This window comes from Molothrus ater, chromosome Z (genome assembly GCF_012460135.2).
Source record: "Molothrus ater isolate BHLD 08-10-18 breed brown headed cowbird chromosome Z, BPBGC_Mater_1.1, whole genome shotgun sequence".
Classification (NCBI taxonomy): Eukaryota; Metazoa; Chordata; class Aves; order Passeriformes; family Icteridae; genus Molothrus; species Molothrus ater.
The window spans coordinates 46,417,152-46,435,331 of record NC_050511.2 but is presented as its reverse complement, the minus strand read 5'-3'; the positions used below and the strand labels follow the sequence as shown (position 1 = coordinate 46,435,331).

At 39.5% G+C, this 18,180-nt stretch overlaps 1 protein-coding gene across 1 annotated transcript in view; it reads left to right on the top strand.

Annotated features, from left to right (window-relative positions):
* SHB (SH2 domain containing adaptor protein B) overlaps positions 1 to 17,642 on the top strand; it is a 58,892-nt gene extending 41,250 nt beyond the window's left edge. Inside the window, exons 4-6 of the mRNA XM_036403555.2 lie at positions 796 to 967; positions 5,178 to 5,297; positions 14,278 to 17,642. Coding sequence (XP_036259448.1) covers positions 796 to 967; positions 5,178 to 5,297; positions 14,278 to 14,461 — 476 coding nt within the window. The 3' untranslated portion in view covers positions 14,462 to 17,642. The remainder of the gene's footprint in view (positions 1 to 795; positions 968 to 5,177; positions 5,298 to 14,277) is intronic.
* Positions 17,643 to 18,180: the final 538 nt, after the last annotated feature.

Below are 18,180 nucleotides of genomic sequence, written 5' to 3'. Positions count from 1 at the left end.
CAAATCATAGAAGGCAATAAGAGTCAGGAATATGGTGTGGGTAGATTCTTTCACTGTTTCTGTCAACATTCTGTCCTTTAGTATTTTTTTTTTAATTGTAGCTATGTGGAATCTGTAAGTGTGGAATGAGAATGCTGACATCATTAGTATGTGCTTAGCTACAGGTGTTGCACTGCTCTAATAAATTACAGCTTTGCAAAATAAGTTGTATTTCTTTTCTTGGAATAATGTAGTTAGTGAGAGAAATGATGAAAGAATATCTTTCTTTTGTCATCTGTTTCCTAGACTTTAAAGGCAAAAGCTTTGTGCCAGCAGCATGTGAGTGGATGCACTGTTAATTCTTTGCTGCTTGACAGTATTTCTGATATGGATGTTAGCTGCCTGATTTGCCCCCAGATCACTGTCAGGATGATACCACATAACCTGAGGCAAACTGATGTTCTCACTTATTTCCTTTTGGAATTATGGCAGGTGACTTAAGGCTCATTACTGTTACTTGTTTAACAGCATCAGCTCTGGAGGATCAAAGTATCACATGTCAAGATAAGCAGTAGTTATTATAAAATGGTTTAGAAGAGCATGAATTTTATTACTGGGAAAACAAGGGAGTTTTAGGACTGTACTCTGCATAGTAAGAAACACTTTACCTGATACATATAACTTTGTAGATAAAGCATCTAAATGCTAGTGGGTATATGTTTATTCTCTGTGGGGTGTGACAACCGCTGTAAGTGCTACAACTCTTTTGGTCCTTGCTAACCTTGCCTGGAGAGGTAATTATTGTGTATCTTGCAGCCCAGTTTAATGGAAGAGGGAAACGGCAAGCATCTCCTCCTCCCTCAAATGACCAGCACAGGCAATTAAGAGCACCTGGAGGAGGCTTTAAACCTATCAAACATGGCAGTCCAGAATTTTGTGGGATCCTGGGAGAGAGAATAGATCCAACTATTCAACTGGAAAAGCAGATGTAAGTAAGCACAGTAATTGCTCTCTAGCTCTTTGCCTCTCCATTTACAGGAGCAGTAAGTACCCAGATCCTACTGTCCAGCTTCCCTCCTCAGTATCCCCAAAGCCCCAAAGATTTACTCTTACTAGTTCTGCAAATTATAAGTAATTTTTGTGGGGTGGCAAAATAGTGTTAAACAGGAAACTCACCTCAGAAACAGTGAATTTTATCTGTTAAGTATTCAGTTATTCCATTTTCAACCTTGTTGTTTATACTGCATTAGGGAGAAAAAAGTTGTGTTTCACATATAACCAAATTCTGTTTAAAGCTACATGAAACCAATATATTTGTGGCTGCAGAGGAGCATGTTTCTAATACATCAGATTTGCCTTGCATCTGGCAGTGATTTTCCTCCAGGGAGAGAATGATAAAACCACTTAAACAGCTTTCAGATAAGAGATTGTTATTTCTACCCTTGTGCTATCAAACTTGAGAGTGGTATTTAGATGCACTTCTATCTAATTCAGGTTCCAGGTGAATTCCCTGTAGTAAATTGTCTGGTATTCACAAGAGTGGCCTCTGTCCTGCCTCATTGTTGCCCTTCCTTGAACAATTTGGACAAGACTGGCTTGTGGTGGAATGACCCACTGTCCTGTATCATATCAAAGGTGCAGCCTCAGAGAAGGGGCCAGAATTCCTGCTACACAGAGAAAAATCCTGAAAAGTAAAAAAGTAGAGCAATTTACAAAAATTAAAGTGATATTCCTGGTCACTGAGAAGCCAGTGGAGTCATGCAGTTAAGTGAAGAAGCTGTGTCTTGAATCCCTGAAGGCAGTCCACTCCAGAAACTGTCATTCTGGGTCAGAGGCAGAATTTATTTGCACTGGAGAGGGAGGGCATAATTTAGCATGGATGTGAGTATGTACTTTGTGAGAATACTTTGTTCCTTAATGCTAGTGGTATTGAAAGGATTAAGAATCCTTTTACTTAAAACCCTCAGTAGGAGGGTTTGAGAGGAGGTAGTTCTAGAAATTGCTTTCCCTTTGACGTTCTATTTTTCAGACAGTATTTGGTAGCATGAGTTTGAAACAGATAATATCATCCACATGTTTTCATGTTCAATCTTATCAACCTCAGCCTTTGAACCATCTGCCCATTCACTGATTGTATGCTTATCTCCAGTAGAGGAAGTACCAACCATTATTGTGAAATCAGTCACTGATACTGTTAGGTAAATAACTAAAAGGCTGTAAATTTAACTGTAGATTTGGTCCTTCAAGTTGGGTAGTTCCAGCTTGCCAAAGTCACTCGCCCAATCCCAAATATATTAAAAATAACTGCAGGAAGGAGAGTGTCTGTTACCTACTTTTTGACTCACAAATATGCTGTGGTGTCATTCTGTCTTTTAGTATAACTGCAGTTAAATGTTACAATTGAAAACTGCAGGTCTAGTTTTTCCTTCTTAACTATTCAAATGTCAGCGACATGAGGGGTTTTTTTATTTCTTCAGCATGATGGATCAAACCTCAAATGAATGCAGTTAACAATGATGCATCATAAAATGAAAGAGTCCCCATTTATTTTACCATAGAATATTCATAATAATTCATATTACTCATTTTAGTAGTCTGAGACATCTCCACAGCACATGCCAAGCCCTTCCTTCTTTTTCTTCAAAAGTGGGGTCTGTTTTTGCAGAAAGGAATACAAGAGCTAAAGAAAAGGATGCACACAAATTGGCAAGTGGATGGGTAGGTTAGGATATTCCCCAAACACGCAGAAATACCAAGGTGAGTTAGTATATTAAGAAAATATTTTTAGTTACTTGTGACTGAGGAATCTGTAACTCTGAACTTACTAACTCACGCACCCAGGGGAATCAAAGTAATTTGTTCTATTTCCTCAATAACAGTGTAAAGAAAAAGTGTTCTGCTGTTTCCATTGTCTTATTGAAAGTGAATCCCTCCCAGACTTATAATCAAGATCTTGTGGTTTCCTGTTTTGCTCTAACTCAGAAATAGAGTAGTATTGTGCATTATATAAGCTGTAATAACTTAGTATACTTACTGTATAATTGATGCTGCTCTCCTGTCTTCAGTGGAGTTGTGGCCCCTTAGTGGCCAAAACGTGACCATTGACAAAGTAAGGGACGTCAGGAAGAGCATTCTGTAAACCACAATCAGGGTACTTTCAAACCTGGGAGGAGATCCTGTTAAGGGTCAAAGTGTGTGATTATGTTAGAATTTTGCTTTAAGGTTTGGATTGTGTGCATGTGATTTCCAGGATATCTTAGAAGACATTCAGGTTATTCAATACTTTTGCACTGATGTCTTTCACAAGCTGTCATTGCACTTTTTTAAGACCACATTACTGATGTTTGAATTTTTGACCTTTCTTCATAAATGCTTGTATGCTGACATTTCAAAAAATGAGCACACCCAGGACAAACAGACCCAATGCAGCTGAACAGCAAATCTCTCAGGAACTTAAAGCTGATTATCGCACTTTGCTTATCGCACTAGGTAGCTGTAACAGGAGCAATCAGAGTGTCCCAATTACATGGGCATATGACTCACAAGCAATTACACTTCTGGATACTGCTGCTTACTGTCAGGTGTAGCCAAAACAGCTTCCAGGCGTCACATCTGAATCAGATGTCTCATCCACTGTTTACTTTCAACTCTTAAAAGCAGGTTTTTCTTCCTCAAACCAGCCCTGTGTTCTTGTTCCATTTCTCTCTGAATATCAGAGTACAGTATCTCCCTTCTTTTGGTAAGGTAATATTTCACTTTTGTTTTATTGGCCCTTTGGGGAGAAAAGAAAATAAAGATAATTGTAGCTAACAGGAAAAGTTTTTAAATTCTCCCAAATCCATTTCTTGAGTCACACTTGTATTAATATTATTCTGTCACACTCAGAACGCAGTCTAGTCTTTAAATTCCTTGTAAGAAATATCCTTCACCAGTAAATATATAATGGGACATGAGGAGGAGCCTGCCTGAAATAATTTGTATCTGTGTCTCCATCTTATTTGTGAAGGGAAGAAGCTGTCAGGGCCTCCCTTTCTAGTCTGTCTTGACTATACAAATATAACTTCTCTTTAGTTCCCTCTAATGCAGACTTTGGTTTTAATCAAGCACTCAATGAATTTTTAATTTGGGCACCAACTTAATTTTTTTAGCATATTCATCAGATTTGACAATGGAGTCACCAGCAAGAGGCAGTTAAGGGAATTATTTCTGTCAAAAAGGTTTATCTGATCTTTAGTCACCTATCTTTTAATTGGAGCATCTTTCTTAGAGTAAGAACAAATGGAATTAAACTCTTTTACACAAAGCAAGCAACAGTTCCTGGTAAGAACAGACAGAGAGCACTTCTGATGTGTTCATTCTTGCTTAGGCAGACGTGGTAGTGTCACATAATGTTTCAAAGTGCACCTGGCAATTGCAAGGAGGGAGAGATCTTCCTCAGAGCCACGTTTGACACAGGGCCAGACACGTTACATTGCTCTGGAAACTTAGGGAAGGGTCAAAGTGCTTACTCCTGGAGTCTCAGATTTTGAAAGCTGATACAGAGCAGCATGCACTGAGAAGCTTCTTTGTTTGCAGTGGCTAAGTTCAGTGAAGGACCCACCTCTCTCACCCAATTTCCTTTTTTCCCTGAATTGTTCACATCCACTCTACAGATCCACCAGAGATTTATCTAAAGCTCTCAGAATTGCCACAGCTATGTTTAAAATGTGCCTTTTCGATAGATCTTCACCCTTTATCACTCTTCTCCTTTTTCAAAGATTTATTTTAGCAAATCTTTTCCACTGTTAACTATTCATATGCTCCATGTGTGATCTTCAGTTTCTTTGCTTTTGTTGTTTATTTTGTGTATTAGTTTTAAAACTGATATATCCCAGGGATGAAATAGAACAAATTGTATATCATGGATCTGTTTGCAAGACAGATTATAATGTGTTTCTCTAAATGAGAATTTCTTACATAAACATGGACACCAATCTCATTGCGTGGTTTCCTATCTGAGTTTTCCCCTCAGCTGACAGGAACGAGAAGCCTCCACAATTTGTAATAACTTCATCCAGAGCTTTTTATCCATAATATATTAGATTTTAAAGGTATCCATGTGCTATTGGTAGCAATTCACACCTTAAAAAATTAAGTAGTTAAAGCAGTATGAGTGGGAATGTTTATGTATGTTAATTAACCTCTTTGCTTTTTTGTAGATGGTATCATGGAGCAATAAGTCGGACAGATGCAGAAAACCTGTTGCGTTTATGTAAGGAGTGTAGCTACCTTGTAAGAAATAGTCAAACAAGCAAGCATGACTATTCACTTTCACTGAAGTAAGTACTTTTCATTAAAACATAGTAAATGTTTTTATAAGGCCTAACTTCTCTGGTGCCATACGAGAAAATTACCCAGTTTGTTGCTGCACTGTTTTAGCTCCGAAGGACTGTGTGATGTATAGTTACAGTCACTGAATTAGTATCTTCCTGTCAGGGGATGTTAATAGATTTTTAGTCTTCATTTGGTGTCCACTCGACTAAATAAACTTGGATTTTTTTTTTCTGGTTCTAATTTGAAATGCTCCTGCTGCTTCTGCTTTTGGCTGAATAAGAAACTGTATTGTTAGGGGATTTTATTCCTTTTGTTTTGTTTGCTTAACTGGAGTAAAGCTCTACAGCATTGTTACAGTTCTTGGAAGTAAAAAGCCCAGGATTGAGGATGAAAGATCTACATAATTAGGAAATTAGCAGTATTCTAGTCTTAGCACTGCTCTGAATCTGCCTTACCTAGCTTAGGCTGAGTAGGATACATTACAGATGTCTTTAACCCATCATAATACAAATTCATAAACTCTTGGGGTTGGAAGGGAGGATTAAAGATCATGTAGCCCAATTCTCCCACCCATAACAGGATAATGAGTTCACTTCATTTTCTAGCTGAGGAAGATTGCCAAGGTTTTGTGTGCAGGAGAAGAAGCCCGTTTACCTTGGTATAGGCTGTACAGGTGCAAAGGGAAATGTTTCCTTTCTTTCCTTCATGCAGGATAGGGTCTGATGTGGAACCTAACCTTCCAAGTAGTGCTGGGGTATAGGCCAACTTACCCTTTTCACTAGCATTACTCCTGCCAGATTGGCTTTTATACCATTACTTCACAGGTGTGTTCTAAAAATACATTTTACTGCTGGGATGATGGTGATACCTGATTGTAACAAACACTTTAATAAATAGCACCAAAGTGGATCCTTTTTTTTATAATTTTAAAATTCCATTCTAGGACTTGAGAAGAAAAATATTTTGTAGGAGTGTATTTTAAATCACTATTCCTCTGCTATTATTTTTGGGATCTATCTGTAATGCAGAGGTTTGCCTTGAGCTGGAACACATCTGCTTTAGAATTGTGGTTGAGTTCCTGTTATCTCTTTTGTAATTTGATCTCTGTATACTCCGATATAGGTGTCTTCTAGATATTTTCAAACACTGAAGCATTAATGGCACAAGCTTTGGAATAAATTTTCCCTCAGGCCTAAACTGTCCCTTAAATTCAAAGTCTTGGAATATGGCCTATTTTTTAAAGTGTTTCACTTAATTCTTGCATCAGCCCAGTGATTTTTGTTATTCTGCCAGAATAACAAAACACACATCCAGAGGAAAGGTGACAGTTAAAATTATATTTTGCTGTTTTGGACAGCTGCATTCATGCCTTTAGTATCCTTTTGTAGTCTCTTTGGACAGAACTGTGATGTTTCCATTGCCTATAAAGGTGTCTTTTTGCTTCTTAGGGACCTTTAGTACCATGTGTGAGTCAGCTTTTTTTTTTTCTTTTGTTAAGTGTTTCATTTCTGCTTTAGGGGAAAAAGTAAGACTCACATCCTGATTTTGTACTGAGATTAAGTAACAGTGATTTAAAATCTATTCTTCTGTTTCATGTGACAAGCTTTTTCTAAAAACAAAACAGAAAGCAAAAACCAAACTCAAACCACTTCACTCTATTTTTTAGTTTTCTCTAATATCAAAAGATTTTTTCCCAAAACACAGCAATGAGAATCTACCCAAATATTACCTGTATTTGAAAAGTGAAAAGATGGTTGAACTTGGTCATTTTCTTTTAATATAGTTCTATATTTCATAATGGAGACATCTCTGAAGACCTTTTTTTTTCCCATAGCAGGAAGTCTTTTTATGTTCTGTGGACATTGAGAGAGTCAGACAGGCTTGACTTGCATGGTAATTTGCGTGAGATATCTGTCTGGTTCAAAATCCAAAAATTATCATTCCAAATATAATGAAATGAGTGTGAAAATAGCTTTATTTCTAAATTAAACTGCATCTGGGTATAAAACAGTCATTGAGGTAGTTTAAGTTGCTCATGTCAATGTTTATCACTTTGAGATGGTGTAGTTTACACAGTCAAATTTAATTGCATGTGGATTAGCTATCTCTGTGGGCATCAGAGAAGGTTTTATTGAAGTACACATTTATGTTACCCAGCTCAGTTAGAAACAAGGAATTGGTATTGTTAGTGACAAGTGTTTGAAGCTAAAAGCATCTTTCTATGGATTGGGATCCAAAATGGATTGGGATCCAAAGACCTAAGCCTCCTTGTCAGCATTGTTTAAATTCTGCACAGCAGAAGAGGAAAAAAATATGATCTACCTTCCCAGAACAAAATGATCCCAAAGGCATGAGGAGCAGCTGTACATTCTCTTGAATCTCCTCTGTCAGCCCTGGATTGTTCCTTGTTTCCTCTTCTCTGCATTCCTTCAGGGTTGTACATATTTGGCTTGCTCACACCCACCCACTCTTTCTTTAAACACAATTATAATTGCAGAAGGCTGGGTAAAAATTGCAGACCCATACTCCTGATAAATGTGCTGTGACAAGAAATTCCTTGCTGCTATTGAAATGCCTAGTTTTAAATTCCTTGTCTGAGACCCGTTCTTTACTAACAAGCACTCTGGTGAAAAAGGTAGAAGTAGGTGTGCAAATGAAAGAGGGAGAGTCATTTCTTACTTATAAATGTTTTAGGTGTTCAGCAATTACTTCATAACATTAAGCTCACAGAGATGCCTTTCTGATGTAGCAATAGAACAGGATCTCAGGATGGGGTTATCATATTTCAGTCTTGCTCAGTAAAGACCAGGCACCAGCTGGGCTCTACTAGCTAATCCTTTCAGTCAGGATTTCCCCCTCCCAAGGCTCTTGCAGCAGTGTGCAGCATGCCCACACCACTTCATTTCCTGACTCACATTTCAGTTTTGGCAAATGTGGCTGTTCCTAATTTTATATAGGGACTATCTCGCAAATTAACTAAATGTGCAGTCTGTGAGCAAAACAGTAATGGGCATTGCTTTCTGATCTGTCAGATAGTTCCTGCACAATCACAGCCACTGGAAGTACAGAGCTGAATTCAGAGAGGGTGGTGCCTTTTGACATCCTGATTCTGTGGATTCGTAAACAGGCCTGTGGTTTCCCTGAATAGCAAAGGAAGCTGCAAGCTATGGGGTTTTTTGTCATTACAGTCTATAGAAGTGGTCTTGATTTCCAAAGTTGAGTACATAAACTTTGAGTAGTTCAGGGTTCTGGATAAATGCTGGATTTGCACCTTTCTGTTGATTTTCTTCTTGGAAGTAAATCTCATAATACTGTAAAAATAACAAGTTTTTTCCTGTCAGTATAATTTACAAAGAGGTCGTGGGATTTTTGATGGGTCTCTAAATTAGCAATTGAATAAAAGTATTTAAAAGTGTATTACTAGTCTATTGTTAGCCTAAACCATAAAGATAAGGTCCTGGCTGTTAGCAGGAACTATGGATTCTGTCACTTCTATGGACAGCCCAACAAGCTGGGGATTCTCATTACCTTCAAAGCAGTAGATGGGAACTGGTTATAGAGGATGGAGCCTAGGCTTAGTCTTAGTAGTGATTTTCACACATTGGGTGCAAATGAACACTTGTACACCTTGTTTGTTTGTAGAGGAAGAGATGTTTATTGTATCATGGAGACGTTGCCTGATTGCTGTCAGGTGTTGAATGACAGTGTTGTGTATAATATGCTTGAAAAAGCAAAGCTAAAGCAGGGAAAACAGTTAATAGGCCAGCCTCTTAATGTCTCCAGTAAATGATTTTTCAGTGTTTTTTGGGTTGGTTTTTTTTTTGTGGGTTTTTTTTTCTTTTTTTTTTTTGGTGGGTTTTTTTTTTTCTTGGTCTGGCTTTAAGCTGTGAGATTTTATTTTATTTTCTTTTTGCTGTACATAGGCTTTGTTCAAGTTACAGCATGTAACACAAGTTAAAATTATGAAATGGAAAATCATTTTAGAGTGGAAAAATAACACAATATATATTTCCTACATTGCTAGAATTTTTTTTCTGATGATATTGCAAAGTTGTTGCTTTTTTCTTTATGCAAGTGATGTTTCATCAAAATTAATGCAGAAAAATCTGTTCTGACAAAACAGTGCTTTTTTCAGCAAAAATAGGGTTCAGAAGACTAGGTCAAACTTTCTGATTGTGAACACTGAATCATGTTTCAAAGCCATTAATATTTCCTGGAAAAAATACTAGGTTTAATATCTAATTAATATTTATTACGGCTGCTTTTATCACACTTCATGCATAAGATCAAAAAAGCACATTCTATTTAACTGTCTGCCCAATTCCTTTCTCATCCTCACTGGGTTTTGAAAACTGAAAGAAAATATGTGGGGAGGTTGCAATTCCAAGTCTCTTGGTATTATGGTTGTGTTGCCAAACATTTTAAGCAAGGTGTGACTGACTATTAGTCATCTATCAAGTTTGTGTCTGTGTAAACATCTGTGATTGAGAGTTCCAAAGAAATTTGGTGCAGGGATCAGCAATTAGCATTTTTTTCTGTGTTTGAAACTCATGGGAATGGTTGCAAAAAGGAAAGAAAGGGTAGAATATTGTCTCTAGTAGCACTGTTTTGTCACTGTCAATTGAATGAAAATGTGGTGAAGAGTTGTTGCAACATTTGAAAAAACCACAATGGTACTTAGAATTCACACAGTAACAATATCACATGCTGTAGTTCAGGTCCCAGCACCTTCTCTTACAAAATGTGTATGTCTTGTCTCTTCAAGGCACTGGCTCTTACCAGTGTTCACATATGTGAACTTGGGATCACTATTTAGGTTCTTTTCTTTGAAAACCTTGGGCCTGGCAGGTTGTAATAGTTGTTGCTGAGCTGAAAATAGGCATGCCAAAACCAGGACTGCTCAGTCAGGCACTTGTTCAGGTAGACTCCAAAAGTGCTTCAAAAACTAAGCAGAAACTTATTTACAATTACTTCAACCATGGAGCTTTTTTCCCTCTCATTACCTGAAATTTCAGTAATCTCTTTGCATACTAAAATGAGCATTTGGAGGAGAGGAAGAGAGAATATGACTTCCAGGTTCTTTTTTCACGTGGTCCTTGTAATTCTAGTCACTGGTCTAGCGGCATTGGTGTTGTTAATCAAGTGCAGATGCATCTTGCCCTTACCTGTCACTAAAGGCACTGATTCTCTGAGTCCAGGCATACCAGAAGAGGGGAAACTGTGAGACAGATTTTAAGGACAGATAGAGAAGATGAGACAGCACAGAAGGATTCTTAGTGTAGATTTGAATGGTTTCACAGAATAATTTATAGTTGAAAGGGTTTAATTCAAGGGCATGATTACAAGGTGCTAAGTTGACTTTCTTCTAGCTTAATTTGTTCTACATTATAGAAGATGAGAATTGTCTTGTTTTGATATGTCTACTTGCAACCTGTGATAGTTCATTTGAAACAGGGAAGGGCAGATAGCACATTCAACAGTGTAATTTTTGGACACTAAAAGAGGGTGGAAAGGGAGTGAAGAAGGAAAATATTTGAAAACATATTCTTTGCTTTCATCCACCAGTAAGCCTGAAACAATGCTCAGTTTAAAGAGTTCTGAACATCCAGAAAAGTAGCCAGGATAGAAATCAGGTCTATCACTAACAATGTGGTATTGGCTGCAAACACTAGCAGTAAGCAAAACCAGTTCATTGACTGAATGTTCTTTTTGCCTCTCAGTTCTCCTCCTTTACAAACAGAAAATTTGTGTGTGAGACACTGCAAAGCTTTGAAGTCAATTTAACATACCTTCCATTTGCCTAGAGAGATCTAGTTGCAAATGGATCTCTGGAGATGCCTAGTCCAATCCCCTGCTCCAAGCAGTACATGCGTTTTGCAGTGTGATGTAATACCCTGTTTCGGCTATCCCAGTTCCTTTGCCAGGTGTGCCAATACCTTCTCCCTTCCCCTCTCCTTGCCTCCTGCTGAGAGCTGTCCATCAATCTCATATTCCAGCAAGGGTGTCGTATGATTGGCAAAGTTCAAAAGATGCCTCTCAGCCCTGGGGACTTTGGGCCATCCAGGTGTCATTTGTCCCCTGAGACTTCCTCCCCCTCACCTGGTTGGTGGGACCCCTACCCCTTCCCTCCCCCTCTCCCTGGGCTTAAAAGACACGGCGACCATGCGATTTGTGGTTCTGTTGGAGCTGTTGCAACATTCAGAGGTCTGTGTGCTATGAATAAAGCTCTGGATCAAACCCTCCAGCAGGACCCAACTCCTTTTTCCTTCACCATCACCTAAAGCCTTTTCACCAGAGGTAAACCTGAGCTCCTGCATGCCTGGACCTATTCCAAGCACCCAGCTGCAACATCCAGCCAGCCAAAGGTGTCTCTGAGGTGAAACACCACAGCGCCGCCCTTGGTCAAGCAGCAAGGGTCAGACAAGCCCAGGCACGTTCCATCCAGCAATATTGGGATCTAACTCCAATACATGCTTATCAGGTTGCCGAGTGCTTTGGAAAACTTGTGAGGATGAAACCCTTCAGACCTGCCTTATCCTGCTTTCTGGGCTCTAGGACTCCTACGAGGAAGAAGTCCCTGTGTCCAGTGGGAACTCCCTTGCAGCTTGTGCTTGTTGACAGAGAAACTTCTGTTTTCTCTGTATCTCTCTCTTTTAGGCAGTGGATGATTGCAACCTGACACCCTCCATCTCACCTTTCTTTCTCCTGAAGACTAAACAGGCACAATTCCCTCAAGCCTATCCTCGTACGTCAGATATTCCCATCCTTATTCCCATCCCAGACTATGTTTAGTAGTCCTGCTCTGGATATGCTCCAGTATTGACATTTCTTTTATCATGGGACACCCTCTCACCAGATATGGGTGCAGCCTCACAAGCGCTCTGTAGAAGTAGTAGTCACTGTCTTCCAGCAGCTGGCTGCACTTTGCTGTGGAACTCAGGGCTTCAGTAGGTCTTCATGGGCAGACCATTGAATCATTCTCCTTCCCACCATGTGTCCTCCCTACCATAGTTCCTCTTTGTTGTGCCCCAGCTTGCACAGCTGCTTGGGTTTGTTCCATCCCAAGTGCAGAAGCTATGTATTTGCCTTGTCTACATGCCATTAGCCTGCTATTCATAACTTTTAGCTCATATTCTTTTTCCCTCATCCTCGCAAACAGTGTGGCCATCCAGAAGGCTCACCTGTCAGGATATATTTCCAGGATTCTTTTTGTGTGTGCTCAATGATTATGTGCTACACAAACCTGAATGTATACACAGGTCCTTCCTGGGGATGCAACAGCTGTCATGAATACGTGGCTTGTAACAACTTGTTCATACTCTCTGCATTGTCCTCCTGTTCAAAAAAAGGCTTGTGCTTTTCCCTTCTCTGCACTAAAGTGCACTTAAAAGATTGTTCTTCAGTCCTTGTCATACTTCTGAAATTAGCATGCACCTGATTCCATTAATATATCTGCACATTTTCTAGTCCTTTTGTGGCAAAGCAGATTCATAGTCAACTGAAGAAAGAGCAATACATCTGACCTCATAATAAATATTTAAAGATGTTGCTCTTATTTAAGGAAAATAATTTAGAGATTAATTATGACTTGAAAGATATATTTTCCCACTAAAAAATTGATATTTAAAGCATGACTTTAAGCATGTAGAGTCATAATTACAGTGCCTGCTATAGTTTCTGTGCACCAGGTTTCTCTTCATCAGGCAGTTGTTGAATACATTGAAAGATATGAGCTTGGTTATGATACAAGCACTTACAGAAGGAACTCTGCACCTGCTAACTAGAATATGGCAGATTTTAGAGAAGCTGGTTTTAACATAATTTTGTTTTTCTGCTGCAGCCTTCTGTGTCATCTTGAATTGGGTTTTTTTGCTGACACAGGCCAACTCCAGTTTTAACACTACTGTCTCTGCCCCTGGACACACCTAGAAGAAACAATGGCTTGGAGCCAGAAGATTAGGGATTGGGACATCAAACAAGCTGTAAAAACCTTCTAAGCCTCATTTAACATCTTGATGTGTAGGAAGTGTTCTTTGCACTTGTGTTGCCCTAGCTGACATCTACAGTCTTAAAGTAGCCTATATGTTATGTTGAGACAGCAGACACTGAAAGGTCACTTCTGGGAAGAGCTGAGGCCAGCTTTACTTCTGGTGCTGCATGGCAGTGTGGGTGCTTTCTATCAGAGTCGAATTCTGTTGGATGGGTTGCTTTCCCGAGAGCAGGCAGTGCAGTTCCATGAGTTCCATGACACTCTTCTCCTGCCTGTGTAATAATGAGCCTTCCTCAAAGAGAGTGCCTGCAGAAAGACAAGAAGACAGCCGCCCTTGCTCAGTATAGCGCGCAGTCTGAAGCAGTACTATGCCATGAACTTTGGGAACATGCTCACCTGGAGTAGCTTTCCCACCTGAAGCCACCAGATTATGCACAGAGATCTGTTCTGGGCAGTTACTGCCCGGGTGGAATGGGTGAGGTCTGCCCTGAGGCAGCCGCAGGGTAGAACAGGATAGGTCTTGTCTTGCCTAGCTGAGCAAGGTTCATGGCCTGCTTGTGCCTATGAAGGAACCCTCAGGCCTCTGACAGGCCAACACCACAGATATTTGGGTCCGGATATAATGACTAGCTATAGTGAAAATGTGTTCACAGGAAAATATTGCAGGGGCTGGAGAGAAGGGCCATGGGAGGGAAATGGATTGTTTACTGGTACACCTCTGGATCACTTTCTGTGTGAGACAGCCATGCATGTGGATCAAGGCAGCACAGGTGCTGAAAACTAAATACTGCCTTAGGCTGCCTTTGTGGTGAACTGTCCATGGGGGTTGCAACTAGCAGTTGGAAACAGTCAGTCTGACCACTGTCTTGGCCTGCCCCCCAGCAGGTACTGGCATTTTGTTCTCCTACTTTCCCCTCCATGAGGAGAGCCTGTGGTGGTGCTGCACCCCTCTTCCCTGTGCACAAGCATGAACTTACACTTTGCTTTCCTTGCAGGAGCAGTCAAGGTTTTATGCATATGAAGCTGACGAAAACCAAAGAGAAATACATCCTGGGTCAGAACAGCCCTCCATTCGACAGTGTTCCTGAAGTCATCCACTACTACACTACAAAAAAGCTGCCTATCAAAGGAGCAGAACACTTGTCCTTGCTCTACCCTGTGGCTGTACGGACTCTCTAATAACCTAGTCTTACCCCTTCCTGTGGATGGGAGGTGAGAGATAAGCCGGGTTGCACAGAATTCATTGCCAGAATTAGGAGCCTGAGTATATGATGGAGAGAAGCAGCATTTAGTCTTGTGAATGTGGGCTCTCTGCAGAGTTGTCTGTGGGACTGTGTGTGTGATACACTTGTGCTGCAGCATGCCTCTAGAATTGTATTGCTGCGTAAGAGAAAGGAGACTTATTTTAATGCAAGGAGAGCAGATAGCCTTCCCACATCTTCTGTGTGAATGAAAGTGCTTCCCAATAACAGTTCTTCCTTCGTGCTTTGAGAAGACTCAACAAGTTCTTCTCAGCAGTAAAAAATGAACAACTTGTATTCTCTTGCTACCCTGAGAAACTTCTCCATGAGAAAGAGTAACCTTACTCTGAGGGACCCTAGGGTGTTCTTGATGGATCTGAGAAGGAGCTGCTTAGCAAGCAAGTCTCTGGCTCTGGTCACATAGTTTGATGGGTTTGGGATTTTTTTAATGCAGTTTCTTGGGGTAGTCAAATATTGAACTTCTATTAGGCACACAATCTTAAAATAGTTTTGTGAGAGCAAATCATGGTCAATTACTTATGAATAGGGGATGTAATTAAACAGTAGTTTGTTATATATTTTTATCCTTTTTGGTACAATAATCTCTTAATGTTTACTGTCTTCATTTGCAAGTTTCATTTGTAGGTACAGGCAGCTAATTCTGTTTGGGCAGTTACACCATAATGTTTTAAGTAGTTAGGATAAGTAATTTTGATATGTGGGTTAGTATTTATGCATGAGGGTGGTCAAAGGCTTTTATAAAGCTTTAGTAGGCAAAATCTTCACTTGCTCATTCATGTGGATCAAACAGCTGTCCTACTCATGTAGCAGGCTAACGTGTATCACACTGCTTTTCCACAAGATGGCTTTTGCAGCTGTGAGAATTGCAGTATGTAGCAGAGCAGAATTTTGTTTTTCTGGTCTACCAAGGCATTCTTAAGCCATAGCCCTGTTGGCATATACCTTCTGGCCAGTGCTCTTTTTCACCATGAGCAGAAGCCTGCCTCCTGCTGTATTTCAGTTGCTGTCAGCCAGAAGCACTGTGGAAGCTGCTCTGTATCTTAGTCCTGCCAACTCAGTGCCCATGTACTTGGGACATATTTTTTACATGCTCTGTGTGCTCATTCAGTGAGATAAGTGAAAAATTTTAAAATTGTACACAAGCTGGAACTGGGGAATCTATAGCCTTATAGTCCTCATGTTGTGCCATCTCCCACATACATCTAGAATGTTGTGCATTAACCCATCAGCTGGTATAGTAGCAAACTGGTTATATGCAGGTTATGTATTTTACAGACAGCAATAGGACTGTGAAATTGTGTGCTATTTAATTCAGCTTTCTTAGCTACTACTATTTTTTTATGTATGCTTAGAAAGAAGTGCAAATCTGAAAATTGTGATGGAATAACCACTTATTGCCTGTAAAAGTAGTTCTTCATGGTATTGTTTAATCTGTTAAGAACCTCAAGGATGACCCATATACTCTCACTGGTGCTAAATATTGTTTCCTTTTAAGCCTGCCTTATTCTTTAAATGGCATCCAATGCAGATTGAACAGAAGTTGATCATATGTGTATGAAGAGCCCAGTGTCATTTTGTGCAGCAGTGGTAATGGGTCAAACTGTCTGTCTTAGCCAGAATCGGAAGTTGCATTGAAATAGGTTTTCCAGTTTTCTGAGGAGGGTGGCTCAGTGGAGGACAAAGAAACAACATTCCTTTCCAAGTGAAAACAAATATCCCCTTTTTGTGTACTTGATGCCTTGAGAAGGCTGACCTAGAACAGAGGCTAGACAGAGTTAAAGAATAAAGTAGGTATTTATAAAAGGCCTTAAAGGATACACCGTGGGCAGTGTAAGAGCCTGGCCAGGGCTACACCCAAGATGAACCCAAAATGGTCACAAAATGGATGACCAGTCACAAGGTGTCACACTTTTATAAGTTTTGGTCCATTAGCATATTGGAGTTAATTGTCCAATTATAGATTGAGGTTATGAACTTCCATCCTCCTTGTTTTCTCTCTTCAATTCACCATTGTTTATACTTTTTGGGCCTGGAGCTTGTAACAGTTGTCCTTGGTCAAGCTGGAAAAGGAATTGTTTTGTCTATCTACCCTGAGAAGAGAACTTACCAACATTTAATATGAAACTCAGAGCTACACACTAAAACAGCACAGAATCTGAAAAATATGAAAGCTGAAACTTAAGGCATCATATTACCTGAATGCTTTTTTTATTTCCCTAAAGTCTTTACTCTCTTAACATCACTCAACTGACAAGAGCGTACAGGCACTTTTAAGTTAGTATATTCTCTCACCAGAGTAGCAGTTTATGAAGGTGGCTGAGTTCACACAAATTAGGAATCAGGTGACATCTGCTCTGAGTCTTGGCCTTTGTGAGCTCGAGCAAAATTATCATGCCCTTTGGGACAGAAATATGTTATTTCTTCTTTTGTGTGTTGAATCTGGCATGATTGCTGTTCCATAGTCTGTTTTTCTTCTTTAAAGGGAAAAAAAAAGTATGCCCCTACTCTAACAGCAATTACCAGTAGAAACCAATAGCATCATAAACCAAGGCCTTGTCTGGCTTCCTTAAGCACTTTGTCTTTAAGTCATGGGGATAACTATTGTACCAGACCTTTCTTGTCGTGGGTCTGATCAAAAGTCAGATGAAGCCAGCAAGTGCCATTTTATTGCTGTCTGCGTATTTTGGGTTGGGATCCATTGTTTCATACAAATTATGTGAATGTGCATCTTACAAATGAGTATACTGCTTATTACAGCTTCAAGGATCAGATCAAGGTTCTTGGTTCAGGAAGAGGAAATCATCTCAGAACGTATTGGTTGTCCATGGGAAGGTTTTTTTATTATTTTTCTAAAAGACTTTTAGAAAGTACTCAATAATTGCAGAATAAATAAAACTAGGATTTTGTTTGCACTGTAATGTTGTCTCTGTTTATTTAAGTGATTGTATGATATTTTTCCAGTGAAGGAATATTCTTCCCAGATTTTTTAATGTACAGTGAAAATGCGGTGTGTTAACAGTGTGTAGTATTGCGTATAGGTGGAAGATCTTGTAGTGATCATGCCTATATTGCACATTAAAAGTTTATTTAAAAAAATATATATAAACCTCTCCCTTTTTTTCCTTGTGTACTCAGATTGTCATGAATAGCTAATAATTGAAGCAGCCTTTTAGAACAACTTGTATTTATTTGTCTCAACTGTGTTGTGAAAGTAATCACTAGGTTGTAATTTGGAGTCTGGAAAATCATATGTCTCAGTTCTACCCTGACTAATTCTCTTGATAATGTGCACCTTTACAAGGGCCTGACAAGGGTGCATGTGTGAATGATATTGCTGATGGTCCAAGGAATCCAGTTATTGCTGCTAACAGCTCAACACTGGTGAGTCACTTTTTGCAGTCTTTGTAAGAGGTGTTAATTTGGCTTCTATTTTGATGAGTATTTCACAGCATGGTGAAGGCTGTGAACATCTGTATGATGTGTAGGAGAGCTTTAGTGGCCAAGGTTGCATTTCACAGCTCCTTCCATAATTGGAAAATCATTTAGGTTTGTGGAAATGCAGTCATCACCGTGGTTTCTCTACTTGATAACAGATTATTGTCTTACTTTGAAATTGTCTTCAGAGACAGGATGCAA